Source organism: Paramisgurnus dabryanus, chromosome 3 (genome assembly GCF_030506205.2).
Source record: "Paramisgurnus dabryanus chromosome 3, PD_genome_1.1, whole genome shotgun sequence".
Taxonomy (NCBI): domain Eukaryota; kingdom Metazoa; phylum Chordata; class Actinopteri; order Cypriniformes; family Cobitidae; genus Paramisgurnus; species Paramisgurnus dabryanus.
In genome coordinates, this window is record NC_133339.1 from 30,990,927 (window position 1) to 31,014,824 (window position 23,898).

General features: G+C 41.5%; 1 protein-coding gene across 2 annotated transcripts; it reads left to right on the forward strand.

Annotated features, from left to right (window-relative positions):
* Positions 1-357: 357 nt before the first annotated feature.
* Positions 358-17,488, forward strand: rbbp6 (retinoblastoma binding protein 6). Of its 2 annotated transcripts, none has more exons than XM_065275336.2 (17): positions 358-1,377; positions 1,854-1,953; positions 2,772-2,808; positions 9,370-9,411; positions 10,657-10,745; positions 10,826-10,922; positions 11,037-11,179; positions 11,264-11,436; positions 11,505-11,608; positions 11,691-12,052; positions 12,159-12,234; positions 12,357-12,420; positions 12,514-12,571; positions 12,646-13,041; positions 13,314-13,436; positions 13,526-15,388; positions 15,469-17,488. In XM_065275336.2, the coding sequence occupies exons 1-17, from the start codon at positions 1,212-1,214 to the stop codon at positions 16,919-16,921; spliced, it is 5,346 nt and encodes a 1,781-aa protein (XP_065131408.1). In that variant the 5' UTR covers positions 358-1,211; the 3' UTR covers positions 16,922-17,488. The 2 variants fall into 2 exon arrangements, with proteins under 2 accessions (XP_065131408.1, XP_065131412.1); XM_065275340.2 differs by having other exon boundaries at positions 11,040-11,179.
* The last annotated feature ends 6,410 nt before the right edge of the window (positions 17,489-23,898 follow it).

The following is a 23,898-nucleotide window of genomic DNA, read 5'->3' on the forward strand; positions in this document are numbered from 1 at the left end:
AACAACTGGTACTCAAAAGCTTTTTATTATGATGCGCACATGCACAACCAGAATTTGTGAATATAGTCTGCCATCTTGTGGCTATAAATTGCAAATCATTCATTGTAAACGTTACATCTCTCTATATTGTTAAATTTGTGATAATGACAAAGAGACAGATAGATTGGTTAATACATGATAATTTCTGATTATTTCAAGGTGTTATTGTTGACACTTCCTTATATTTTACGAAATATCACGCCATTTCGTGTCTGGAAAATTTTTGGAATTTAAGAGGTTAAATGGTCGCACTCCATGACCTCCAGCAAATAGAACTTTGAACGCATGCGCACTTTTATCCCCTCCCAGTGACGGGTTTATTCTTTGCCCCTGCGTTTTGTTGCGGAAACCCCTCGAAATCTACTATACTATTGTCGTATGTAGGTAGTGCGTAATTTTTTAGACGTCGATTGTGGTCATCGAGGTTGAAGACGGAGCTACTGGATTACCACGGCAGTATTTTGATAACAAGATAAACATACTCCTTTTGTTTGAGATTTTTGTACTTATTTTGCTGTAGTCTTTTGTTTTTTTGTGAGCGTGTATGTGTGATGGAAGCCATTTTAGGTTGGTCACACTAGCTTCTAGCCACATTGTTTCAGGCCTTGCTTCAATCTACATCGGTTTGTTTTTAGTTGAGATTTGGACTACGCTGAAAGAAATACGTTTTGGAGGAACTTCGACACGGACAATGAGGCGAAATATTTGATGGGACTACACGTTTGATCACTCGGACTTTGTTTGAACTGTATTTCTCGATCGGAATTGGACTTCTTAAACAGCATACGGCTAAACGCCATATGCTCATGGGACATTGAAACGGCAGGAATTTCTCACGTGTCTGCTGGGAAATTTCGTGGACAATGAATCGCTTGCGTGACTAAAATTACGTGTTGCACTTGATCTCTTTGAACAGTTTATATTAAGATCGCAGTTGTTTAACCTACTTTATTGTTTAACGGGAGGCGAAATACACGACCTCTGTTTAGTGGTGACTCTTATTTAAGAATGCTAAAAATGATGAGCAAATATGGCTATTATTCTTAAACTATTGAATTGACTGATTTGATTAAATTTGCTCGCTGGGCTAAGTTAGCCCACGCGACTGTGCACATTGTAATAGTTGAGTTTGGTTTTGTGTGCTGGTATCTGACCACAAGGATTGTTTAAACATGTCTTGTGTCCATTACAAGTTTTCTTCTAAACTTAACTACGACACGGTCACCTTTGATGGCCTTCACATCACGCTCAGTGATCTGAAACGCCAAATCATGGGGCGAGAAAAACTGAAGGCCGCGGACTGCGACCTGCAAATCACCAACGCGCAAACAAAAGAAGGTAAGGGTGCAAATTACTCATTTACATTCAGATTGTTATGAAATACTTTACTTTTAAACTTATTTTACGTTTAAAGGTCGTCAATGTGTGTGGAAAATGAAATCTTGGGTTTAATTATGTATTCAATCAAAGCTAACGTTGGCTAGGAAAGCTAACGTTAATCATGCTAAATACTAAAGCCACGCCGTCGCCATTATACTTTGTTTTTACATTTTTTTTAAGTTTGTGCTAAAATGTTTTGTTTATAAAATGTGATAGTAATTATTTAAGTCATCGAATTGTTTAATAATCCTCAAACGTTTCAGACAGTATGTTATTGTCTGTTAGCATTGGACACTTGTTTCGAGAGGACTCCATTTTGTGTGTGTTGACACAACATAAGGGTTTACTAATAAGTTAAGTTACCCGTGAAAGTCAACTGATTAAAAACTGTGTAACATGTTGGTTGATCTCGTCTTTCCTGTTTTTGTTTATAGAATACACTGATGAAGGAGCACTCATACCCAAAAACTCATCTGTTATCATCAGACGTATCCCTATTGGAGGGGTCAAGTCGACAAGTAAAACATATGTCATGTAAGTGATCTGACATTTACACATCTTGAACTTCCTATTAACGTCTGTTTAACTAATGTGTTGCTTAGCAGCAGGTGTATTTTAAAACTAACCAAGGGTGTCCGTCCACCCTAAAATGAACACCTTTTCATACATTGAAAGCATAATGATGACTATGGGCTGTGACGTTTCCAAAAGCAACATAAATTTATTTAATGTGGTTTATGTGTAAGACTTAACATAACTCAAAGTTTATTCATTGGAGAATTTTTCCCTGTGCCATAGCTGTCATTTTGTATTCTTTTTTTTTTCTCACTGGATATACTAAGGTCTTTGTACAACCAGCAGCGTTCCATGTCTTTAATGGGATGGTTCACCCAAAAATCTGTCATTTGCTCACCTTCATGTTGTTTTAAACATGTATGAGTTTCTTCTGTTTTTGTCACAAAATAGTGTGACAAAATGATGGTAAGCCTGCAGTTGATGGTACCCATTGAATTCAGTTGTAGGAAAAACAAATAATTTGGATGTCAGTAAGTTTTGGGTGAGCTATCTGTTTAATGTCAAACATGCTTATAGTAGCAGCTTTATCAGATCTTCGTTGTTGTTTGGAAACAAGTCAGTAATGTTGGTTTGGAACAACATGTGGGTGACGTGGTGGCAGGATTGTCTTTATTTGTAAATACTTTTTTCTACTTTTGATAATTGGTGTAGTAATTATTTGTATGTTAGATGTGTTTATCTGATTTGATTAAGTGTTTTGTATTAATGTGTGAGTCTGTTAGTATATTGTGTAGTTTTAACTGGAAGTTAACCCCTCTTTTGTTTTTGCTTTGCAGCGATCGATCTGAACCATCAAGTGGATCTTCAAAAGCAGTATGTAAAAACACCCTAATTTCCTTGCCTCATTACACACATTTTCAGACTGCTCAGCAGTTGCTTTGTCTTAAAATCATTTAGGGAACTCTTCATGCTCCTCAATGTTGTCTTTGAAATCTGTTTGAAGATGACAAAATGTGTTGAGCTGAATGTGTATACTGTGATTCACTACATTTGTTGCATTGAATTTCATGTTTTTATGCAATTTCCTATGTGTACAGAAGTCTGTGCGCATGCTTATACACTGTTTCACATTGAAATGAAAAGTTTAAATCCTCCTTAAAAAAATGAATTCTGTTTTACAGTGTAGTGTAAGATCCTATTGATCTATATGGTAATTAATGAACATGGCTTATGTTCAGTTTGTTTGTCCTTAAAGTGACACTTCTGTAAAAAGCTGTCTGTTTTTTGTTTTTAAATAAAAATGCATTGTGTTATTTACTTAATTACACCTTGTATTACACAGCTTTAATGTCTGACTGCCCATGTTTACACATTTTCTAGGGTAGTTTAGAGTGGCATGGATGCACGAGTGTGCTTGAATGTATGTAAGAGAGAGAGAGTGTTTGTGTGTATATATATGAGTCTGTCATTATATATTTGTTTATGTTTAACAAGTCCAGTGAGTCTAGCCTTGTAGTAAATGTTCACATCAAGTAGTTGTTCTAAACATTTTGTTCTTGATGGGTTCAAGAAATTGACTGTTATTGCTTAAAATAACTAACTTCAGATTGCATGCATGTTTTGGATGATTTTTTTTTCATAGAAAATAAGTTAATTTTAATAGCAAGACTCTACTTGGATTCCCTGATATGGATAAAACCATGTACTAAATCAATTTAAGGCTCTTTCTTATCATTCTCAATTATTAAACTTTTAGTAGAATAGTTCACCCAAATATAAGAATTCTCTCATAATTAAAATGTTTTTACAAGAATCTTTGAGATTCAATGTTATCAATGAGCTTCCACTCTTTAAATTATCCTGATGATCTGTATCTTTTCAGGGGTATGCAGAGTATTGAATCTAAACGAAGCTCAGACATTAAATAAGCTTTCACACATACATACTGTTTTGCTTTTGAAGACATTAGCTTTGCCATGTTGTCTCCCACCTGAGAAGATAACATGATGGCATTTAAAAAAAAAATTGTGTTCCCCTGAGGAAGGGAAATCATTTGTATCAGAAATGGCATGAGGGTGAGTAAATGATGAGAGAATTTTCATGTTTGGGTGAACTACTAAACTGCTCTTTGAAGTTATAACCGTGCTTCTTAGCCTATTTAGGAATGTTACTTGCTAAAAAATACAGTTAGAGGAGCCATTTAATTGTTAGTTGTCTTCATTCTATGGTTGGTTTTAGCAGTAGGAACATAAACAAAAGCTTGTGTGGCTCAAACTCACAACAGATTTCTGCATAGAATCAATAACAACAGAGTCCCTCTTGAGTAGGTTATTTCTGATAACAGCTAAATTAATAACAATTAAATTGTCTTTGTTCAAATCATAGCTAAAGCGTATCGACCATTACGCCGGTTTAATGTTACTGTTTAAAATGAATGTATCCAATTTTAACTACAGATCCTTAAAATCTTGCCTTGCTGACAGATCCGCACAGCATTTATCCATGCTCACTGTTTTAATTTTATTTTCCATAAGGTATTTTTCCAGAGGGCAGTTTATTCACTAGCCAGACCGATAAACAAGCACAGTCCAGAAGTAAACGTAACCGTGACAATTTACGTCCATCTGATCAGTCTATACTGATTCTAAGCAGTGTGGCTGCAACATCACGCAAAGATTTTCACATACCAAAATCGTTGTAGAAATGTGCTTTACGCTCAGCTATTGAGTTAATCCATTAGCATGTATAAAATTTTGCAAGGAATGTGGTGTATCTGTTGCGGTTCACATTTTGTGATAGTAAAGCCATTTTTGTTTTACAATTCAATAGAGAAATTTGTACAATTGTAATTTATTTGTTTGGAATTTATTATGAGCGGAAAAGTGATCCAAGAGCTAAATCTTTTACTCTTTGGTTTAGTCTAAAGGCTGTAACTAACCAATTAACTGACATTAACAAACAAGCAGACTGTTTGGACACTCACACACATCATATTGCCCATTTCTGGTCCAAAAGGTTGCACTTAATTACACAGCAAATACTATGGCCAACTTGTATGTACAGTGGCAAAAAAAAAGTATGTGTAACTTTTGGAATTTTATCTTTTTTCTGAATAAATGTGCCATAAAATGTGATCTGATCTTCATCCTAGTTAAGGGTATTGAGACACGTAATGTCTGAACATTCTGATCTTTCATGTGTTTATTGAACACACTCATTCAACATTTAAAATAGCAGTTAGTGAACCCTTAGAATTAATAGCTGGTTGACCCCCATCGCCGGATGCAATAACCTCATTCAGGTGCTTTCTTTAGCAAAAGGTGGATTTTGATTTTCTGAAGCCATTCTGTTGTGGACGTTTTTTGGGTCGTTGTCCTGTTGTATCACACATCTTTCTATTGACGTACCAATATTCTCCCATTATCCTGAAGAATTGTCTGATATACTTGGAAATTCTTCTCCTCAATGATTGCAAGATGGCCAGGCCCGATGCTGCACAGCAGGCCCAAATCATGATGTTTCCTTCACCATACTTTACAGTTGGGATAATTTTTTGTGTTAAATTATATGATTATATGACGTGCCCTTTCTATGCCAGATGTAGCGCTGTGTGTTTTTTCCCAAATAGTTCAATCTTAGTTTCATCAGTCCACAAAACATTTTGCCAATACCACTGTGAGTGAATGTCCATGTGCTCTCTTGGAGCACTACTTTTTTTTTAGTAAGCAGTGGCTTCCTTTGTGGTGCCCTGCCGTGGATACCCTGTGCTTGTTCTGTGTTTTATGTATTGTAGACTCATGAATAGAGATGTTAGTAAGTTCCGATGATGCCTTCAAATCTTTGGGTGTCATTTGAGGTTGTTTCTTTACCTCATTGAGTCTTCGTTGTGCTCTTAGTGTCATTTTGACTGGGCGCCCACTTCTTGGTAGAGTATCAACAGTCCCAAAGCATCTCCATTTGTAGATTGTTTGCCTAACTTCTTGTTGAAATAACTTTGTAAGCTTGATGTAAAGCTACAATTCTTGATCATAGCTCCTCTGAAAGCTCTTTTTGGCGAGGCATGGCTCACATAAGTGTGTACTACTTGTGCAGAGCAAACTCAAAAGTTTAAGGGGTTTATATCAGTCAAAGTAGCTGTAGTCCACACCTCCAAATGTATTATCTTAACCAGATTCCAGTTAGCGTTTTTGAGGTCATTAACTCAGAAGTTCACATACTTTTTCAACAAGCACTGAGGTTTGTTGTTGTTGTTGTTTGTTGTTGTTGTTCTCAAAGACATGAAGGATCAGAATTTTTTGTGTAATTATTTAGACATCATGTATGTCAATACCCTTGACTTAGATGAAGATCAGTTCACATTTTATGACAAACTTTTTCAGAAAACTATAAAATTCCAAATGGTTCACATACTTTTTCTTACCACTGTGTGTTCTCTGTCTAGGTGAGCGCAAATAACAGCAGATGGGATTAGTCTGTTTTTGTATTTAAAAAACTGGAATGTTACATACTGACAAGCTCCATTTATGACTGAAATGCTGTTGGGAAAAGACATTGAATTATTAACAGTTAGTTAATAGTTGAACATTTAATAATTTTTTTTTTACCTTGCCCTGTGCGTAGAGTGAAAGCAAAGTCAGGGAAGGTTTCACCAAAGTCTCTTAAAGGTGCGAATTCATGCGTTTTAGGCCATAACATTTTTATGTTTCATACAGTAAACATCTCCTCACTATCTGCTAGCTGCCTGTCCTCTGAACACACTGTAAAAAAAAAGGTCTCTGCAGACAGCCCAGGCTTCGCAAACGGCATTAAAAACAAAGTGGTCAAACCTACCACAACGAAACATAACAAAGTGTTCCAGCCAATAAACGACAAGAGAGGTTTGGGAGGGGGGGTTGGGTGCATTCATGACTCGTTCAGAAAGCACGTAAGGAAGGGGAGGAGTTAGCTACGCTTCGTTTTGTTTGAAAACACTTCGAACATCAACAAGAAGTGACATCACAGATTTGCTTAGAGCGCCTTTATAGAAAGTCGCGCCACTTTTGCAGCCATGTTTGCTATGACTCGGGAGTTATTTCTATCATTCTAGACTATTTTCTTAAATGAGTAAAGATGGACAAAATGTTTCCCACCAACAAATGAAAGAATAGTTTACCCAATAATATTAAATGTATTTACTCACCCTTATGTTGTTTTAGACCTGTATTCATTTTTTTTCTGATGAACACAGAATAAATTTTGATAAGCACACAGCTGTTGAAAACCATTGACTTCGATAGTCTAATAAACAAATACTATGGAAGTTTTGTGATAGAATGGATGATGAATATGAAGATATTTTATCAAATATGGTAAGCACAGAGTTGACAGGATTTGCTTTTCCTACTATGAAAGTCAGTGTTTTCCACCAGTTGTGTGCATTTTTCAAAATTTCTTTTGCATTCATCAGAAAGAAAAAAATTAATACAGGCCTAGAATAACATGAGCGCAAGTAAATTAAAACAGAATTTTCACTTTGGGGTGAACTATCCCTTTAAGCCAACCTATATCATAGCTTTTGTTTCTTAAGCTCAAATTGTGGTAAAAGTACCTTTCTACAAGGTTGACAAGTGCTTAATACAAAAGGGGTTGTTTACACCAAGGCGCTTTTTAAAAACTGCAACAGCTGGCAGGTTTTTTTTCCACGCCCAGAGTTGAAAAATTTGGGTGAAACACTCAGCTTGTCAATATCACTTCTCACTCGGCCATTCAATCATAGTTGAGGGGCAGAATAAATATTACAACAACCAATCGGTGCATCGTTCAACGACTCATAAAAAGCAGAGGTATCATGACAACCAAAGCACTTAGCTGAAAAAACATTGGCAAGCGCCCACAGTCTTGTCCGACTATTTGATGTAAAATGGGTAACTTTAAAAAAAAAAAAAAGGATCTTAATAAACATTAAGTGCCTTTCATTATTGTGTTAAGAAACTTCACTTAACATTAGTAAAGTACCATGGTTTGTGACTTATTGCTTAAAGCAGGGGTTTTCAAACTGGGGTCTGGAGGGGTTCCCAGAAAACTTAATAGAAAACATTTTGGAAGTTCATTTGGGTATTAAACTCTCATTTCTTGCTACATACATTCCAGAATAATTTATATTTGCCTTGTAACTTTTAACTGTGTTTTTCTTATGAGTCCCCATTATCTTACTGGATTTCTTAAGACATTAATTCTTTGTAAAGCTGCTATGAAACCAGATTTATTGTCAATTGGTGCAGAAAATGTTTGTCTTCAGGTTTATACATCTGCCAGTGTAGCCAATAATATTCGTCATACATAATGTTAATTGTTATGTTAGGAAGTGGGTCCCTTACAAAAGGTGCATCACATTTGGGGGTCCTTACATCATAAGTTTGAAAACCCCTGGCTTCAAGTACACATTTGGGTGATGTTTCACATGAAACAGCACATGTTTTTTGGTCTTCACTTTAGCTTAATATTTTTCTTGTTTGTCATACCAATTTTCTTTTTAAAGAGCAATATTTTGTTCTAAGGGTTTCGGTCTAGATATTAGTCAGACAACTTAAGTGAATACAAAAACATTTTATAATTGCAGATTGCTCTTATTGTACTTCATTACTTAATTGTCAAGTGACCTTGTTATATTTATTATAAAAAATACTTTTAATACTTTTGTTCCCCTTCTTTGTTTGGAACATAACATTGTACATTAATAATGCACTATAAAAATGTGCCTAAATGCATATTTGACTCTTTAGACTGTTATGTACCTGTCCAATTATTTGTGTCATTTCTATTTGAAAGGAATATCTGGGTTCTTCATTATTTGACATACACACATACTATTTGTGTTTTTGTTTTTGTAAAAGTACTTGAGCCTTTCTCATGAATGTGTAATGTTAACACTTAAACTTCCCAGAGAAGCAGACTATAGTCTGGCACATGATGTAGAACAGTACAAGCAATTCAAGTGTCAAATATTTGAATATTCTAAATGCCCTGTTGTACAATGTTACATTTTTATATGAACATTTTTATGAATAACTGCAAGGTTTCACAATAAAAATACACTGTTCAATTTCTTGACATCTTTGAGACCCTTTGTGTTCACTTTTCATAGGGTTTCTTAATCATTAATAAAAAATTTCACTGGATAACATTGCTGCAATTATTAGCTTACTGAAATTGTTCCAAATTATGTTGGTGTGACCATTTAAGTCAAAAAGTTTAATTTGTTTCTAATTTAAAACTGATATTTAATTTTTTTATCTAAACAACTTTTACATTTCAGGTACAACCAAAGAATTGTAGCGCATATGCTAATTGTTTGTTTAATGTTGTGATGAGGCTTTATCTCCGTTGGCCATGGAGTTGTGTGTTGTCATAGTGGTGAACCCCTCTTTGTTTTAATGTTTTGTTTTTTAACAACAGATTGATGAGTCTTCTTCCATTTCACTGGCCCTGCTTTCAAAGGTACTTTCATCTGTGAATCCTTAATGCACTCCACTCTGTGTCTAACTTGTAAAAGTGTTTGGTTTTTGGCAAGCCATGTTGTCGGTACTCAAATCTATATGTATTTTATGTCAAATATGCATGGTTTGTCACATCCAATTCTATCAGTTGTTATATATGAACACACTGTATTTTACAGGTTGTGTATTGCTCAAAGTACACATTTTTTTTTAGCTTTTTTTTTTTGTTTTGTTTAACCTAACAAAAATTGCTATGATAGCATTTTGTGTGAGTTCACAGCAGTATGTCTGTAATTTTTTTTAGGAGATCACTATTTGTTTGTAGGATGTTGATAAATTCTTGCTTTTGTATAGTTTTAATGTTTTTAATTATTTGTATAAGTTTTAATAATTGTTTAAAAAGCCTGGTCCTGTAATAAGTGTGCTCTGTGCCTTTATCAGTGTGGAGGGGAGTGTTGTGCATGTCCCTTACCCATATTTATGCTAATCAAAAAATTTTTTTGAAACATTGAAGCATTTTGAAACTAAGTTTGCCTATATACATTTTTTAATTGAGGACCAAATCCTGTGGATCGCCCTGGACGTTTTTTTCCACACCACCTTTTTTTGCAACACCTCATCAAGATTCATTTTTTACATTTGTGGACTCCCTTTGCCACCAGATGAAAGTTATCTTTACTCTGGACTTCTGCACATCACCTTCAAAATGATTTTTGTATTTATCTTCCTGTAATGTCACAGTTCAGTATATCAATATTATTCTTAACCATTATGTTTGTGTAGTTGGATATTTTGAATTTAAAAGTACTGCCCTAAATAAATACAGAAAATCCTACCTTTAGTTACTGTGTATATGTAAAAAGCATAACAGTATGTAAGTGTAGTCTCTGTTTTTTTGACTCGTGACAAAAACTAAATGCATTCCAATAAAATGAAGCAAATGGGGAAAAGTCCATTAGACCATGACTAGTGCTTGGTTGAGATTGTTTGTTTTATGCCTTACATGAGAGTCAGTTTTTTATTTGATAGGGTTTTGCCTTTCTGCTCTCTAGCTAAGGCTATCCTCTTTTGTCTTGAAGTCATTTCAAGGCCTGTTCATCACGCCTCATATATACAAAGAATTAAAAAAATGGGTCTCACACTGATAGGGGCGAGCAGCATCTTCTTTCAGGACCAAGGTTACAAAGTATCTCTGCTTATGTCGACATTAATGCTATGTGTGAAAACATTGTTGCCTGTTAAACAGACAGCCAATCTTGCTGAAACAAATGCGTCAGAGGAAGACAAAATTAAAGCAATGATGTCTCAGTCCAACCATGAATATGACCCCATCCAGTAAGTATGCTATGTAAGGCATTGACGGTATTTAATAAATTACCCCCACATCAATTCTTACACGAATCTGTATTTATCAGTTATACAAAAAAGCTTACCGGTCCACCCCCACCAAACTACACGTGCTTTCGCTGTGGAAAAACCGGACATTACATCAGAAACTGCCCAACGAATGCGGTAATTGGGCTTTTGTTACTATAACTGCTTTAAGCGTTACTCTTTTGTTCTGAGTACTAGTACGCCTCTTTGGTCTGAGAAGAAATGTAACCTTGAATATTATCTGTGTGTTAGCAGGATCGAAGTTTCGAAGCTCCTCAACGGATTAAGAAAAGCACAGGAATTCCTCGCAGTTTCATGGTGGAGGTAGATGATCCTAACAGAAAGGGAGTCATGCTGACCAACAGTGGAATATATGCCATTCCCACCATTGATGCGTAAGTGTAATTTGGCTCTGATACAAGTTGTGTTGGGTAGAGATGAATGTCTGTTTTGTTGAACATGTTGTCCTTTGTTTTTAGTGAGGCGTATGCTATTGGGAAGAAAGAGAAACCGCCTTTTTTGCCCCAGAATCAGTCTTCGTCCTCCGAGGAAGAAGATCCAGTGCCTGATGAGCTGTTGTGTCTGATCTGCAAAGATCTTATGACTGATGCTGTTGTTATTCCCTGCTGTGGAAATAGCTACTGTGATGAGTGTAAGTATCTCCTCATGTGTAAAGGAAGTTTGTTTCCCATTTGACCTTACAAGGTTGTCTGATCACAGGTATTCGGACATGTTTGCTGGAGTCTGAAGAACATGTTTGCCCCACGTGCAAACAATCGGATGTTTCTCCTGATGCTCTGATTGCCAACAAGTTTTTGCGTCAAGTAAGTTAAATGTTTCTGTTGTTTATTTGTTATTCATTAGCAGACTATCCCGTCTAACTTATTGTTATTATTTAATTTACAGGCAGTAAATAATTTTAGGAATGAAACTGGATACACCAAAAGGATTCGCAAAGCTGCACAGGCGGCTACATTAGGATCCCAGACTCAGGCTCCTGTGCAGCGACCGCCAATGAAACTGGCCTCCTCACGCCAACAGGACCCTCTTATGGCCAATGTTCAGAGCTCAACACCTTCCAGCACCCCTCCTCAGAGCATGCCAGTTGCCTTGTCTCCTTCTCCCCCTCGCCCGTCCTCCAGTACACCACCACCACCTGTCAGCAGCTCTACTGTACAGAGTAGCAGTGCACCTGCAGTCTCAGACTACAGCCCTACGGTGGACTCTCCTCCGCACTCTACCAAGCAGGAGGACCCGCCATTGGCCAAGTAATTTTCTAGCATTACATATTTTGTAGGGCATAAGTGACTTGACTCAGTTTGTATTTTACTGCTGTTCCCTCAATTTAGAGATTTTTGTTTTGTTTGTTCGCAGGGAATCTGAGGTCCCCACATCTTCTGCTGTGCCTTCATCTGAAAGCCCTGTGGCGACAACTACTGCCGTTTCGAAAGTATTGACTTTTTATAGTACTTCTACATCGTGAAGTTATAAACTTGAACAAGTGAAATTATTCTATAGATGCCTTTTTGTTTTTAAAAAGCTTAATTCTTATGCATGTATTTGTGTGCCTAGGGATACCATGTACCTGTTATTGGGCAGCCCAATATGCCACAGCACGTCATGCACAACAGATCAGGTAATATCATTTTTATTTCTCTAGATTTTAACCCTATGTCCTTATGTGGTCTATTACCTTATTAAATATTAAAAATAAATAATTATCTTTTAGGAGGACAGCCAAGGCCTAGTGGACAAAGGCCAACTGGGAGCCGTCCTACATGGGAACCGTAAGTGTCTAAATGTTTTCTCTTTTTAATGTTCCAGTCTGATGAAAATAGATTCGTAACTCCAGCTTTTCTAGTCATGACAGGTCCACAAATAGAGGCAGAGGTCCTAATGATCGACCACCAAGAACACAGCCACCTCCTCCTCCAATGCAAAATCTTCCTCCTGTGCAGTGTACAGGAGCTCCAATGTACATGCCTCCTGCTCTCTTTCCACCTCCTCCACACCCTATGCCTCAGCCACCTGGTGTGATTCCTCCGCAGTATCCTATGCATTATCCTCCAGGACAGCAACCTCCTCCTCCCTACAACCTACCACCACCGGTTTTCCCACCAGTCCCACCTAATGTCCAGGCTCCTTGGGGGCCTCCAGGGACTCAACCGCCTATTCCCAACCCAATCCCCACTATGCCAGCAGAACCTTTCCTGTCCAAGGAAGAATTCTACAGACAGCAGCGCAGACTAAAGGAAGAGTGAGTAGACTTTGAATTTTAGCTGGTGAATTTCTTGAGAATAAACTTTCAGTATATATGGCATGGTTGGTGGTTTTAAGATAATTTCACAATTCATTGATATGTGTCTTTGTAGAGGTATCTTGATGTAATATGTATTGTAAGGCCTATAACTCTTGTTATTCTCTTTTCCACTCCTCATTCTTATAGCTGTGTGTGGTAGTGATTTTCCCACTTGAAATGATGAAGATTTAACTATGAAGTTTTATTTCCTTTCTATTTTTGATAAATAGTTCCCAATGTCGATTCGTTACCAGGGAGAAGAAATCTAAGCTTGATGAATTTACCAATGACTTTGCCAAAGAGCTGTTGGAGTATAGAAAGATCCAAAAGGAGAGAAGGCGATCCTTTTCTAGGTAAGGAAAAATGACAAGTTCACCACCAAGCTGTAATTTTTGATTGAAAAGATCACTTGTTAAAGTTCTTGTTATAATTCCCTTTTCAGATCAAAATCTCCTTACAGGGACTCCACATACAGCGGCTCATCGTATTCCTATTCAAAATCTCGCTCTAGGTCCAGATCACCACGCTCATATTCTCGATCATTATCCCGCTCACGTTCTAGATCCCGCTCGCGTTCCCGGTCACGCTCCTTCTCACGTTCACCGTACTCCCGCAGAGGCCGAGGTCGGAGTCGCAGCTTTCGGTCTAGATCACGGAGTCCGGCGTACCATCGTTCTAGGAGCCGATCACCATCATATAGGGCTCGAGATGTGAGTGGAGCGGCCGGTGGAATTTATCGTTCCCGCTCCAGGACGCCACCGTTTAAGAACCAAAGTCCCGGCAAGAAAGTTCCACCTACTGCTCCGATGGAGAGCGAGCGCAAGTACAACAGCAGATACAGAGAGCTTCCTCCTTATGATGCTAAAGCTTACTATGGACGAAATGTAGATCATAGTGATCCCTACGAGAGAGAGCGCTACCGAGAGTGGGAAAGAGAGTACAGGGAGTGGTACGACAAATACCTCAAAAGCTACGACAACCCACCCCCAGGTGGTCAGCTTCGAGGCCGTGGCAGTAGAGATCCTTATACTCCTGAACGTTATCCTCCTCCTCGACCAAGAGAAAACTCCCCTTACGGCAGGGGGGAACGTCGAGAGGATTACCCACCTCCACCTCAGAGCCGCGGTGGCCCTCCGAGAGGCCGCGGTCCCATGACGTACCAAGAAAAGTGCACTGAGAAGTACACCCACATCCATGTCAACACTACTGGACCTAGCAGAGGACTTAAAGAATCTTCTAAACCTATTAAGGATCGAGAGGCCAGTGGCAGCACTGGCACAGAGTCCAAGTCCCTGAAACACAAGAAACATCGCAAGAAAAAGAGAGATGACGGTGACCTCTTTAGCCACTCTGACTCTATGGATGAAACCAGGAAAGATGATCGCAAAGGAGACTCCATGCTTATGAATTCAAACCGTGATGATGCCACACCTGTCAGGGATGAGCCCATGGATAGCACAGCTGTACCCTACAAGAGCACCCCTGAAAAAGACAAGAAAGAGAAGACTAAAAGCAAGACTGACAAAGTTAAACGCAAGTCTGAGAGCAGTGGACAGAAAAAGGAAATAACAGGAAAGGTGGTTAAGCCGGTTAAAGAAAAAGAGGCGGAAGCACCACGAGAGAAGGTGGCTCCCCCTGAACCGGCAATTAAGAGAGTAAAAGACGAACCATCCCACAAACCTGAAGCAAGCAAATCTCAGACCATCGAGTCTAAACTCATGCTCCCTCGTAAGCTCATGCATTCCAGGCCCATCAAACACCATCAAGACCCGAAGCCGGTCAAAGAGGATCCTAAGAACAAAAAAGAACTGGCGAAGGATTCTGCAAAGCAAGACAAGGTTCCCATCAAAGATGTTAAGGTGAAGAAAGAGCCAGAGAAGACGGTGAAACCTGAGGAAAAAATCCCCACCAAGGCAGTTGATAGTAAACCAGATAGAAAAAAACGGAAAGATGAAAAGACATCTCTGAAAGACCTCGACGCTCCTCCAGTAAAAGTAGCTAAAATGGAAGTTGTCAACGTAGCCAAAAGCTCGCCAAAATCTAAACCAAAGCCGGAGAGCGAAAGGCCGATCGAGAAGGAGAAACCTGCCATTCCGTCCCTGTTGGATATTAAGCCAGAACCCGTTAGAAAGATTAAAATTAACAGAGAAATTGGCAAAAGAATATCTAGCATAGATCGCCCTGTTTCAGGAGACGACTCTGCTCATGCCCCGTCAAAGGGCAGGTTAGAAAAGCCAAGAGGAAAATTGAGAAGGAAGGTACATGTTTCTGATGGCTCAGGATCTGTACTTGTCGATTACACCAGGTAAGATTATTTTATTTTCTTAGTTTGATACAAAAGTCTGTACCATCATCTTATTCATGTTTTTTTCTTGTCTTGGACAGCACCAGCTCCACAGGTGGAAGCCCTATCAGAAAGCATGAGGAGAAGCTTGACCTAAAGAAGACTGTGGTGAAGACACTGGAGGAGTACACCAATGACAGCTCCACCCCTGCAGAGGATGAAATTGTCATGATAAAAGTGCCCCGCTCCAAATGGGAAAAAGAAGACTATGAATCGGAGGAAGATGATTCAAAGGGCAACATTAAAACTTCCAGCGTCAACACATCCAGCTCTCCACCCGTGGATGAGAACACTGCTGCCAAACCAACAGACAAGGAGTCTCCCGATGCTGCCAAACCTCCGTCTGCCCGCAAAGAAGCTCCAGTAGATGTCAAACCTGCCAAGGAGTCCACGTCAAGTGATAAGGAGAGAGATACTGACAAAGAGAAGGACCGAGAGAAAGAGCGAGACAGGGCGAATGAAAGCGATGTCAGAGCTTCTGAACGTGAAGTGACTGATAAAAGGAAACCTAACCAGGAAAGAGAACGGGCACGGGAGAGAGGCAGCGAGCACGGAGGTGAGCGGAGCTCATCTCATTCCTCCAGAGACAGACCGGCTGACAGGCCAGAACCAACGTCGAGAAAACCAGCCGGTAGGGAGACCGCAACAGGTGTCGCCAACAGAAAACCCGACCACAGAGAAGATTCAAGAGACCACATGGGAACCAGATCAAAAGATGATAGAGAACCTATCAGAAGGAGAGTTTCACCCTCCCCACCCTCAAGGGTTAAGGACTCGCATGTAGATTCTGGAAAGAAAGATAATGATGTTTCTCAAGAGTCACGAAGTCCAATCAGGGATAAGAAAACGTCATCGCAAAGTCTCTCAGAGCCCAAAAGAACCGGGACGGAGGACCACAAAACAGACTCTTCTTTAACTAAGGAGAGCCAGAGCTCTAGGCATTCTGATGTGCGTCCCACAAAAGACAAAGAGCACAGGACTCCTCACAGGGCTTTGACTCCAGAGCCTAAGACCGATGGAGAGAAAGCTCCATCACACAGCGACCACATCAAAGTGCCATCTGCTCGCACCACTCGGCTCGCCTCGGATTTAGCGCGGGAAACCGACGAGGCCGCATTTGTTCCAGACTACAGCGAAAGTGAGAGCGAACCCTCAGACATGGAGGGTAAAACAGATCAAAGGGGGCAAGAGAGGGACAGCAGTGCCAGCCCAAGCCCCTCTGGTAGCCCTGGACATAACAGCAGCCCCAGCTCTCCAGGCAGTCAGGATAGCAAAAAGAAGAAAAAGGACAAAAAGGAGAAGAAAAAACACAAGAAGCACAAAAAACACAAAAAGCATAAGAAACACACGAGTAATGAATCTGAGTCTGAGCTCAAAGGACAGAAACACAAACATAAGAAAAAGAAGTCGAAAAAGAGTAAAGACAAAGATAAAGATGAGAAGGATAAGGAAGAGAGCGAGAGAGAGGAGCAGAGGACAAAAGTATCGGTTTAATTCATTACTGGTGAAATCTTTTTGACTTGAGAAACATGCAAATATTGTTTAGAGGTTTTCTTGAGTACTGTTCAGATTTCATTCTCTTCACTTCATTGGTTAAAGCTTTTTTGTTTAACCACACTAACCTTCTGCCACATATGTAAGAGGAGTTAGCTACTTGAATGATTGAATGAGGGTTGAGTTTTTGTGGGGTTCTGAACGTGCAGTAATGTTTTGTTTATAATTTAAATAATCCTTGCAGACTCTCGTTACATCATGGTTTTGTTTAAAGGCCATTGTAGAGGAAGCACTTTAAAATGTGAATGTGTTTGCAAAGTTGCAAATGCCCTTTTGTACCTCATCTCTTGTATGTTTAAGTTGGAGAGAAACATCAATATGATAGTATAATGAGAGTATTGTCCAGGAAATGCGGGACGTAGTGATTGCAAAATGTTTTGCACTGTGAATATTGTACTCTTAAGTTTCATTTTATTCTTCAATTTCACAAGAGTAATTTAAATTGTCTGCTGAAAGGAAATTCCATATGTTTTGAGGCCAATAAATTTTTTCAGCAAATATAAAAAGGATTGTCTCTCAGTGGTATTACATTGGTTTTTTTGTAATAAAAATTTGAAAGGAAACTGTATACAATACTGTGCAAATGTATTTGCCAGATTAGAAAAGGCCATGCAAAGTTTATTTGTGTAGCACACAGACATCATTCAAAGTGCTTTAGAGAAAGAAATGTGTAAAAATAAGAGCCACAATTAAATAACAATAAAACAAAGATACATGAGAATTTTAATAACAAAAGAAAATGAATGCGATTTTAAAACAAATTGTGTAAAAAAGGAATAAATAGGAGTAAATGTGACTTGAATTAAAAGTGCAGTCAGTGTGAAGCAGCTAAAATGTTTGTATCTATGTTTAGATTTACCAATGTTTCAATTATACACGCAGATATGATTTCACTATTGGGTTTATTTGAAGAAACCGTAAATCTGTAAGAACGTCAACAATTCCTGTGCAGGTGTAAATAAGATGATGTCACTTAAAAGGGAAAAATCCAGGTACTAAATGCTTGAACTATAAAAAGACATGACGCATTGGATTTCGATCAAACTCAGTCGGAGGTATATTAAATAATAGCGTTTAATAATTGTATTGGATAGTGGCCTTTTAAAAGCTCCAAAAAAGTGCATTCATTCTAGCCTGGCTAACACTAGACCAGGCAGCATGGGGAAACCCAGGCTACATTCGTCCATCAAAAACTAATCCATACAGTCATTAAATATCTTCTGAGGTAAAACAAATAACTATGAAGCTGAAAACGTCAATATATTTAAAGGTCACGTTCTTCACACTAAACAAACTACACAATCAGAACTCGATACGTATTTCTGAAGGAGGGATTTCAAGGAAGACATCAGCCTGTTTTGAGGACAATGAAAACAGCGGTATACAGATAAGTCAATTGTATGAAAAATACCTTGTTTTTTACACGTGAAACATGAACACATGTTATATTGTGCACTGTAAACACAATCAAAGCTTCAAAAACACGGAAAGAGGACCTTTAATATAACTATGTGTTCAGCTGAAAGAAGAAAGTCACGTACACCTAGGCAAGACGGTGTGTAAAACATGGGCCAATTTTTATTTTTAGGTGAACTATTCCTTTAAGCCTTGTTTGTGAAACCTAGCCTTCAAATTTTAACCACAAGGGGGCATACACACATTTTGACTCAAATAGGCTGCAACAACACAGTTACAGACATGTCATTTAAATAGCCTAGGAGAATGCCGTATTTAAAGTGTGTTTACATTGTTATGCTACAGTGCATATACATTTTTAAAAGCCATTTTTGCTTTGTTTAGAAATTAAAAATAAAGGGCAAATAACATATTGACTGGACGAGAATACAAACCAGCACAGAATCATGAAGCCATGGTAAAACATTGATTCATTTATGTTTCAGCCTGGGCCAGCTGGATACCAGCATAGCAGACATGGGGACTTGTGACTTGGTGACTTGGACTCGAGTCGACTTGAGTCGCTATTTTTGTGACTTGACTTGACAAAAAATAAAATACTTGAGACTTGACTCGGACTTGGAAGTTAAAGACTCGGGACTTGACCTGACTTGAGACACGATGACTTGAATGACTTGAGTGTTAATCACATCATGTTTTCAGTTTGAATATAAAATATATTAACTATTTAAAAAATAAAGTTGACCCAGTTGGAGCTGGCGTTGTCATGACGTTGTTGTCACAAGCCAGGGGCTGGCTGCTAGTGGTTAAGCCACGCCCCTTCTCAATTCCCACCTCGAGGAGGTCCCCAAAACCAACCCAATGACCAAACAACAACGAGGAACAGGTAAGTATAAAAATATTCTTTAATTGTTTAAATATTTAAAAAGATTCTGGGGATTGGGGAAAGGGAAATTAAAACTAATATCTGGATCTATCCTCCAAAGGGCCACGAGCAAGTGAGTGACAGGGGAGTGGGGGTTGCGTCGGGGAACGGGCTCCCGCCTCTGGTTCCCTCTGCCCGTGGCGCGCTCCTCTTCCTTCCTGGAGGCAGAATAAAGCAAATCAGTGTTGGTATAGACTTTCTCTCATCCGTGTACCTGTAGCCAGCTCAAGACGGTCCACCGCCTATCTCACACAGCTCCTTGCTTGTCGACTCACTCTCCTTTCCCTGTTCTCTCTTTCTCCACAGCTGACTGCTGGGACATAAAGGCACAATGAATCGGTCTCCAATGGTTCTCTCACCTCTGCGCTGACTACAGCTTTGGGTAGGTATGGCTCTCTTCACAGTTCGGTATCTCAGTGCTCACGCTGGCTCTTTCTCTCTCTCTCCACAGATGACTGCTGGGACATAAAGGCACAATGAATCGGTCTCCAATGGTTCTCTCACCTCTGCGCTGACTACAGCTTTGGGTAGGTATGACTCTCTGCACAGTTCCGTATCTCAGTGCTCACGCTGGCTCTTTCTCTCTCTCTCCACAGATGACTGCTGGGACATAAAGGCACAATGAATCGGTCTCCAATGGTTCTCTCACCTCTTGCGCTGACTACAGCTTTGGGTAGGTATGGCTCTCTGCACAGTTCCGTATCTCAGTGCTCACGCTGGCTCTTTCTCTCTCTCTCTCCACAGGTGACTGCTGGAACACAAGGCACAATGAATCGATTCTCCAATGGTTCTCTCACCTCTGCGCTGACTACAGCTTTGGGTAGGTATGGCTCTCTGCACAGTTCAGTATCTCAGTGCTCACGCTGGCTCTTTCTCTCTCCCTCCACAGATGACTGCTGGGACACAAGGCACAATGGATCGATTTTCCAATGGTTCGCTCACCTCTGCGCTGACTACAGCTTTGGGTAGGTATGGCTCTCTGCACAGTTCAGTATCTCAGTGCTCACGCTGGCTCTTTCTCTCTCTCTCCACAGATGACTGCTGGGACACAAGGCACAATGAATCGATTTTCCAATGGCTCTCTCACCTCTGCGCTGACTACAGCTTTGGATAGGTATGGCTCTCTGCACAGTTCAGTATCTCAGTGCTCACGCTGGCTCTCTCTCTCTCTCTCTCCGGATGACTGCTGACTACCGCTTCGAGGTAGGGATGGCTCTCTGCACAGCTCTCACAACACACTCCTCTTCCCTGTTGATTTGGCAGTTTTAACAGGTCATATATTACTCTAACAGGGTGGCGGACTTACGGTAACTGGCTGCGCGATGCGTCAGCTAGACAGTGGTTTCCTATGTGACGCCGGGGGCCAAAACCCTCTCGGCGAGCTCGTTGGTCTACAGAGGGGCGAGAACGTCGCGCCGGCACACCGGGTCGAGCGCTGCCCTTTCCTCGAGACCCGTTGGTCAATCGAAAACTGGACCGGGGCGCCCTTTCGTCGAGACCTCGGGCCGGCGGATCTCCGTCGCCTCCAACTCTGTGATGATAAAAAGACACAGGTAAGGTAGCAATATTATAGATAATACTCACACACCGTCAATAGCACAGTTCTTCACCGCCACTCCTAAACTCAAGTCCGCCGAGCGTTTGGCTGGGAAAATACTTCGAGACGCCACTCTGAGATTTTAAAACTGAAACACACTCACAGCATATTCATGTACAGGTTTTTACTCTAGAACCATTCTTCCTCTTCGTCGTCTCAAGAACGAGTGACTGGAGGCGGGGGTACGTCAGACAAGACACAGCAATCTCACTGCAATACACAGCACCACTTCAAGTGAAAATTTCTACATCCAAGACTCACCCACCACGCGAGTGCACACAATAGACGCCCGTCTTCCTTCACCTCACTCTGGACGAAGAATATGGAGATGTTAACTTGGCCTAGTGTTTGTCTTTGTCACTGGAGCTGTTTCAGCACAAAGACCCTTTGGCTCACCCACCGCGCTGGTTCAGGGGTAGGGCCACCCACTCTCTTTCAAAAACACTCAAGAGATACACAGGTCAAATATATGTACAACACATCCATAAAAAGACTCCGTTACTCACAGCTGCTGTACTTTCTTCGTCCCACGCTCTCCAAGATTTATCTCACACTGCTAGGACTCTAGATGCATAGACAAAGTGGTCTTCAGCCACCACCACCACTTTTCCACAATCGTATACTCACAATGATGCGTCTTTCCTTCCTTCGTTTCTTTCATCCAAGGTCAGTATTCGCTTAATTCTTCTACCTATAAGGTCTTCGGTATCTTCATCAATGTAAGGCTATAATCCAAACGAGAGAGAGAGCAGTTACAACAATCCAAAACAGCGTACCCGGCGAGCCCAACTCGGCGCTACGATACACACCACCAACAGGAATAATAAGCACACCAACTGTGGTTTAAACTGCCCTCAAATACTCTCCTGAGTATTGCCACCGTCCAATCACCCGGCGCTCCTCTTAATGACACTCAGCTGTATGCAATTCGGCTGATTACAGCGTTCGCGGCGCTACCGGATGTCCGGTGTTTCCTCTTACCGGTCCGGGCGGAAACATCCGGGCGGAACCAAACTTTCCCAATTTTTGGTTCCGCCTAAAAGATCGTCACTCCTGTGACATCCTCCCCCGCCAATGCATTCTAGTCCCTGGAATGCCTCGGCGTTGTCCACTCACCGTACCGGGCAGGGGGGCGTCCTCGGCTCTCCCGTTGGGAGCGTCTCACGGGTGAATCGGATTCGACTGGCTCGGGTACTACCCCTGGTTGCATCTGGGCCGCCGGAGGTTCAACCGGCTCAGGTGCCAACTCAGGCGGTATCTGGGCCACTGGGGGTTCAGCTGGCTCGGGTACTATCTCTGGCTGTATCTGGGCGGCAGGGGGTAGCGCCGCCACGGGTCGACCTGGTACCACAGCCCATCCTTCCATCCAGGGGGCCGCCGGCACTGGCTCTGTGGGCCCCTCTATCACAGCCTCGGGGTAATTCGGACAGGGGCGAAGCATGTTCCGATGTACTACCCGTTCGGGGCCAGGTTTTCCCTCGGGCCGGATGGTGTACACCGGCTGTCCCGGTCTCTGCTGCTTGCAAACCACATACGGGATGGCCTCCCAGCGGTCGCTCAGCTTTCCCTTTCCTTGCCGCCGGTTATCCCTTGCCAGGACCCTCTCACCTGGTAACAGGGGGGCATCTCGAGCAGTCCGATCATACAGTCGTTTGTTCCTTTCTCCTGCCGTCTGTATCTTCCTAGAAACTTGTTCATACGCAAAGTGTAAGCGCTGGTGATGGCGCCCCACCCACTCCGTCACACTCACTTCTTCCCGGTCTGCTGCTACTCCCAGGACCAGGTCAGTGGGCATCCGTACGTGCCTGCCGAACATCAGGTAAGTAGGGGCATACCCCGTCGTGCTATGAACGCTGTTGTTATATGCTTGCAAAAGGTTTGGTAAAGCACTCACCCAATCGCTCTGCTGTCGCTGATCTAAGGTCCCCAGTAGCCCCAATAGGGTCTGATTGAACCTCTCACAGCTTCCATTTCCCTGGGGATGGTATGACGTGGTGTGGGTTTTGGTACATCCATATAACTGGCATAACTCACGGATTACCTTGGATTCGAAATTTGCCCCCTGGTCGGAGTGCAGGAACTCGGGACATCCAAATGTCTGGAACACACTTCGCCATAGAGCTGTGGCGGTGGTGTTGGCTGTCTGATCGAGCGTCGGGACTGCCCAGGCGTATTTGGTAAACAGGTCAGTGATGACCAGAATGTTTTGATACCGATCCTGAGGGCGGCCCAGCGTCAGGAAGTCCATTGCCATTATGTGGAGGGGGGCTTTCGCGTGGATGGGTACCATCGGTGCTCGGGCCTCTCGTCTAGATTTAAACAGCATGCACCGGGGGCAAGCTTGGATTAAGTTGTGCACAGACGCCTCCAATCCCGGCCAGTAGAAGAACCTACGCAGTAGGGATACGGTCCTCTCCTGTCCTTGGTGTCCCAACTGGTCATGATAGGCTGAGACCAATGCGTTTACCTGGTTGGCTGGCACCACGATCTGGCACACTTCCTCGCCCACTTTCGGATCGCAGGTCTTCCTACAGAGCACCCCCTCCTGTAGCTCCAGCTTCTCCCACTGTCCCAGTAACTTCTTCCCAGTCTCCGTCTGGGCTAGCCTCTCCACCGACGTGGGCCGTCGGCCCTGCTCTACCCACGTCTTCACTTGGCACACGTCCCGGTCCTGGGCCTGCCTTTCTATCCACCGGCGGGGGTCCCACCCCCAATTCCCTGGTGCAGCCTCCTGCTGGCCTCCTGGCGCCTCCACGGCCCCTATCATGTAGCCCTCCTCACGGCTATTTTCCCTTCGATCCCCCTGGCGTCTGGGGCTCTTTCCCTCGGGCAGTCTTGAGAGGACGTCCGCGTTCGTGTGCTCTCGTCCAGGCCGATACTGCAGCTTGTAATCGAAGTTGGCCAGCTGAGCCACCCATCGCTGTTCCACGGCCCCCAGCTTCGCCGTCTGTAAATGTACTAGAGGGTTGTTATCTGTGA

Excerpts from the sequence above, each read along its gene's own strand:
- rbbp6 (XM_065275336.2), top strand. The coding sequence starts at position 1,212 with ATGTCTTGTGTCCATTACAAGTTTTCTTCTAAACTTAACTACGACACG. Across the intron at positions 2,809-9,369 it reads CAAGTGGATCTTCAAAAGCA|ATTGATGAGTCTTCTTCCAT; the intron begins GTATGTAAAAAC and ends TTTTAACAACAG. Across the intron at positions 11,609-11,690 it reads CCAACAAGTTTTTGCGTCAA|GCAGTAAATAATTTTAGGAA; the intron begins GTAAGTTAAATG and ends TTTAATTTACAG.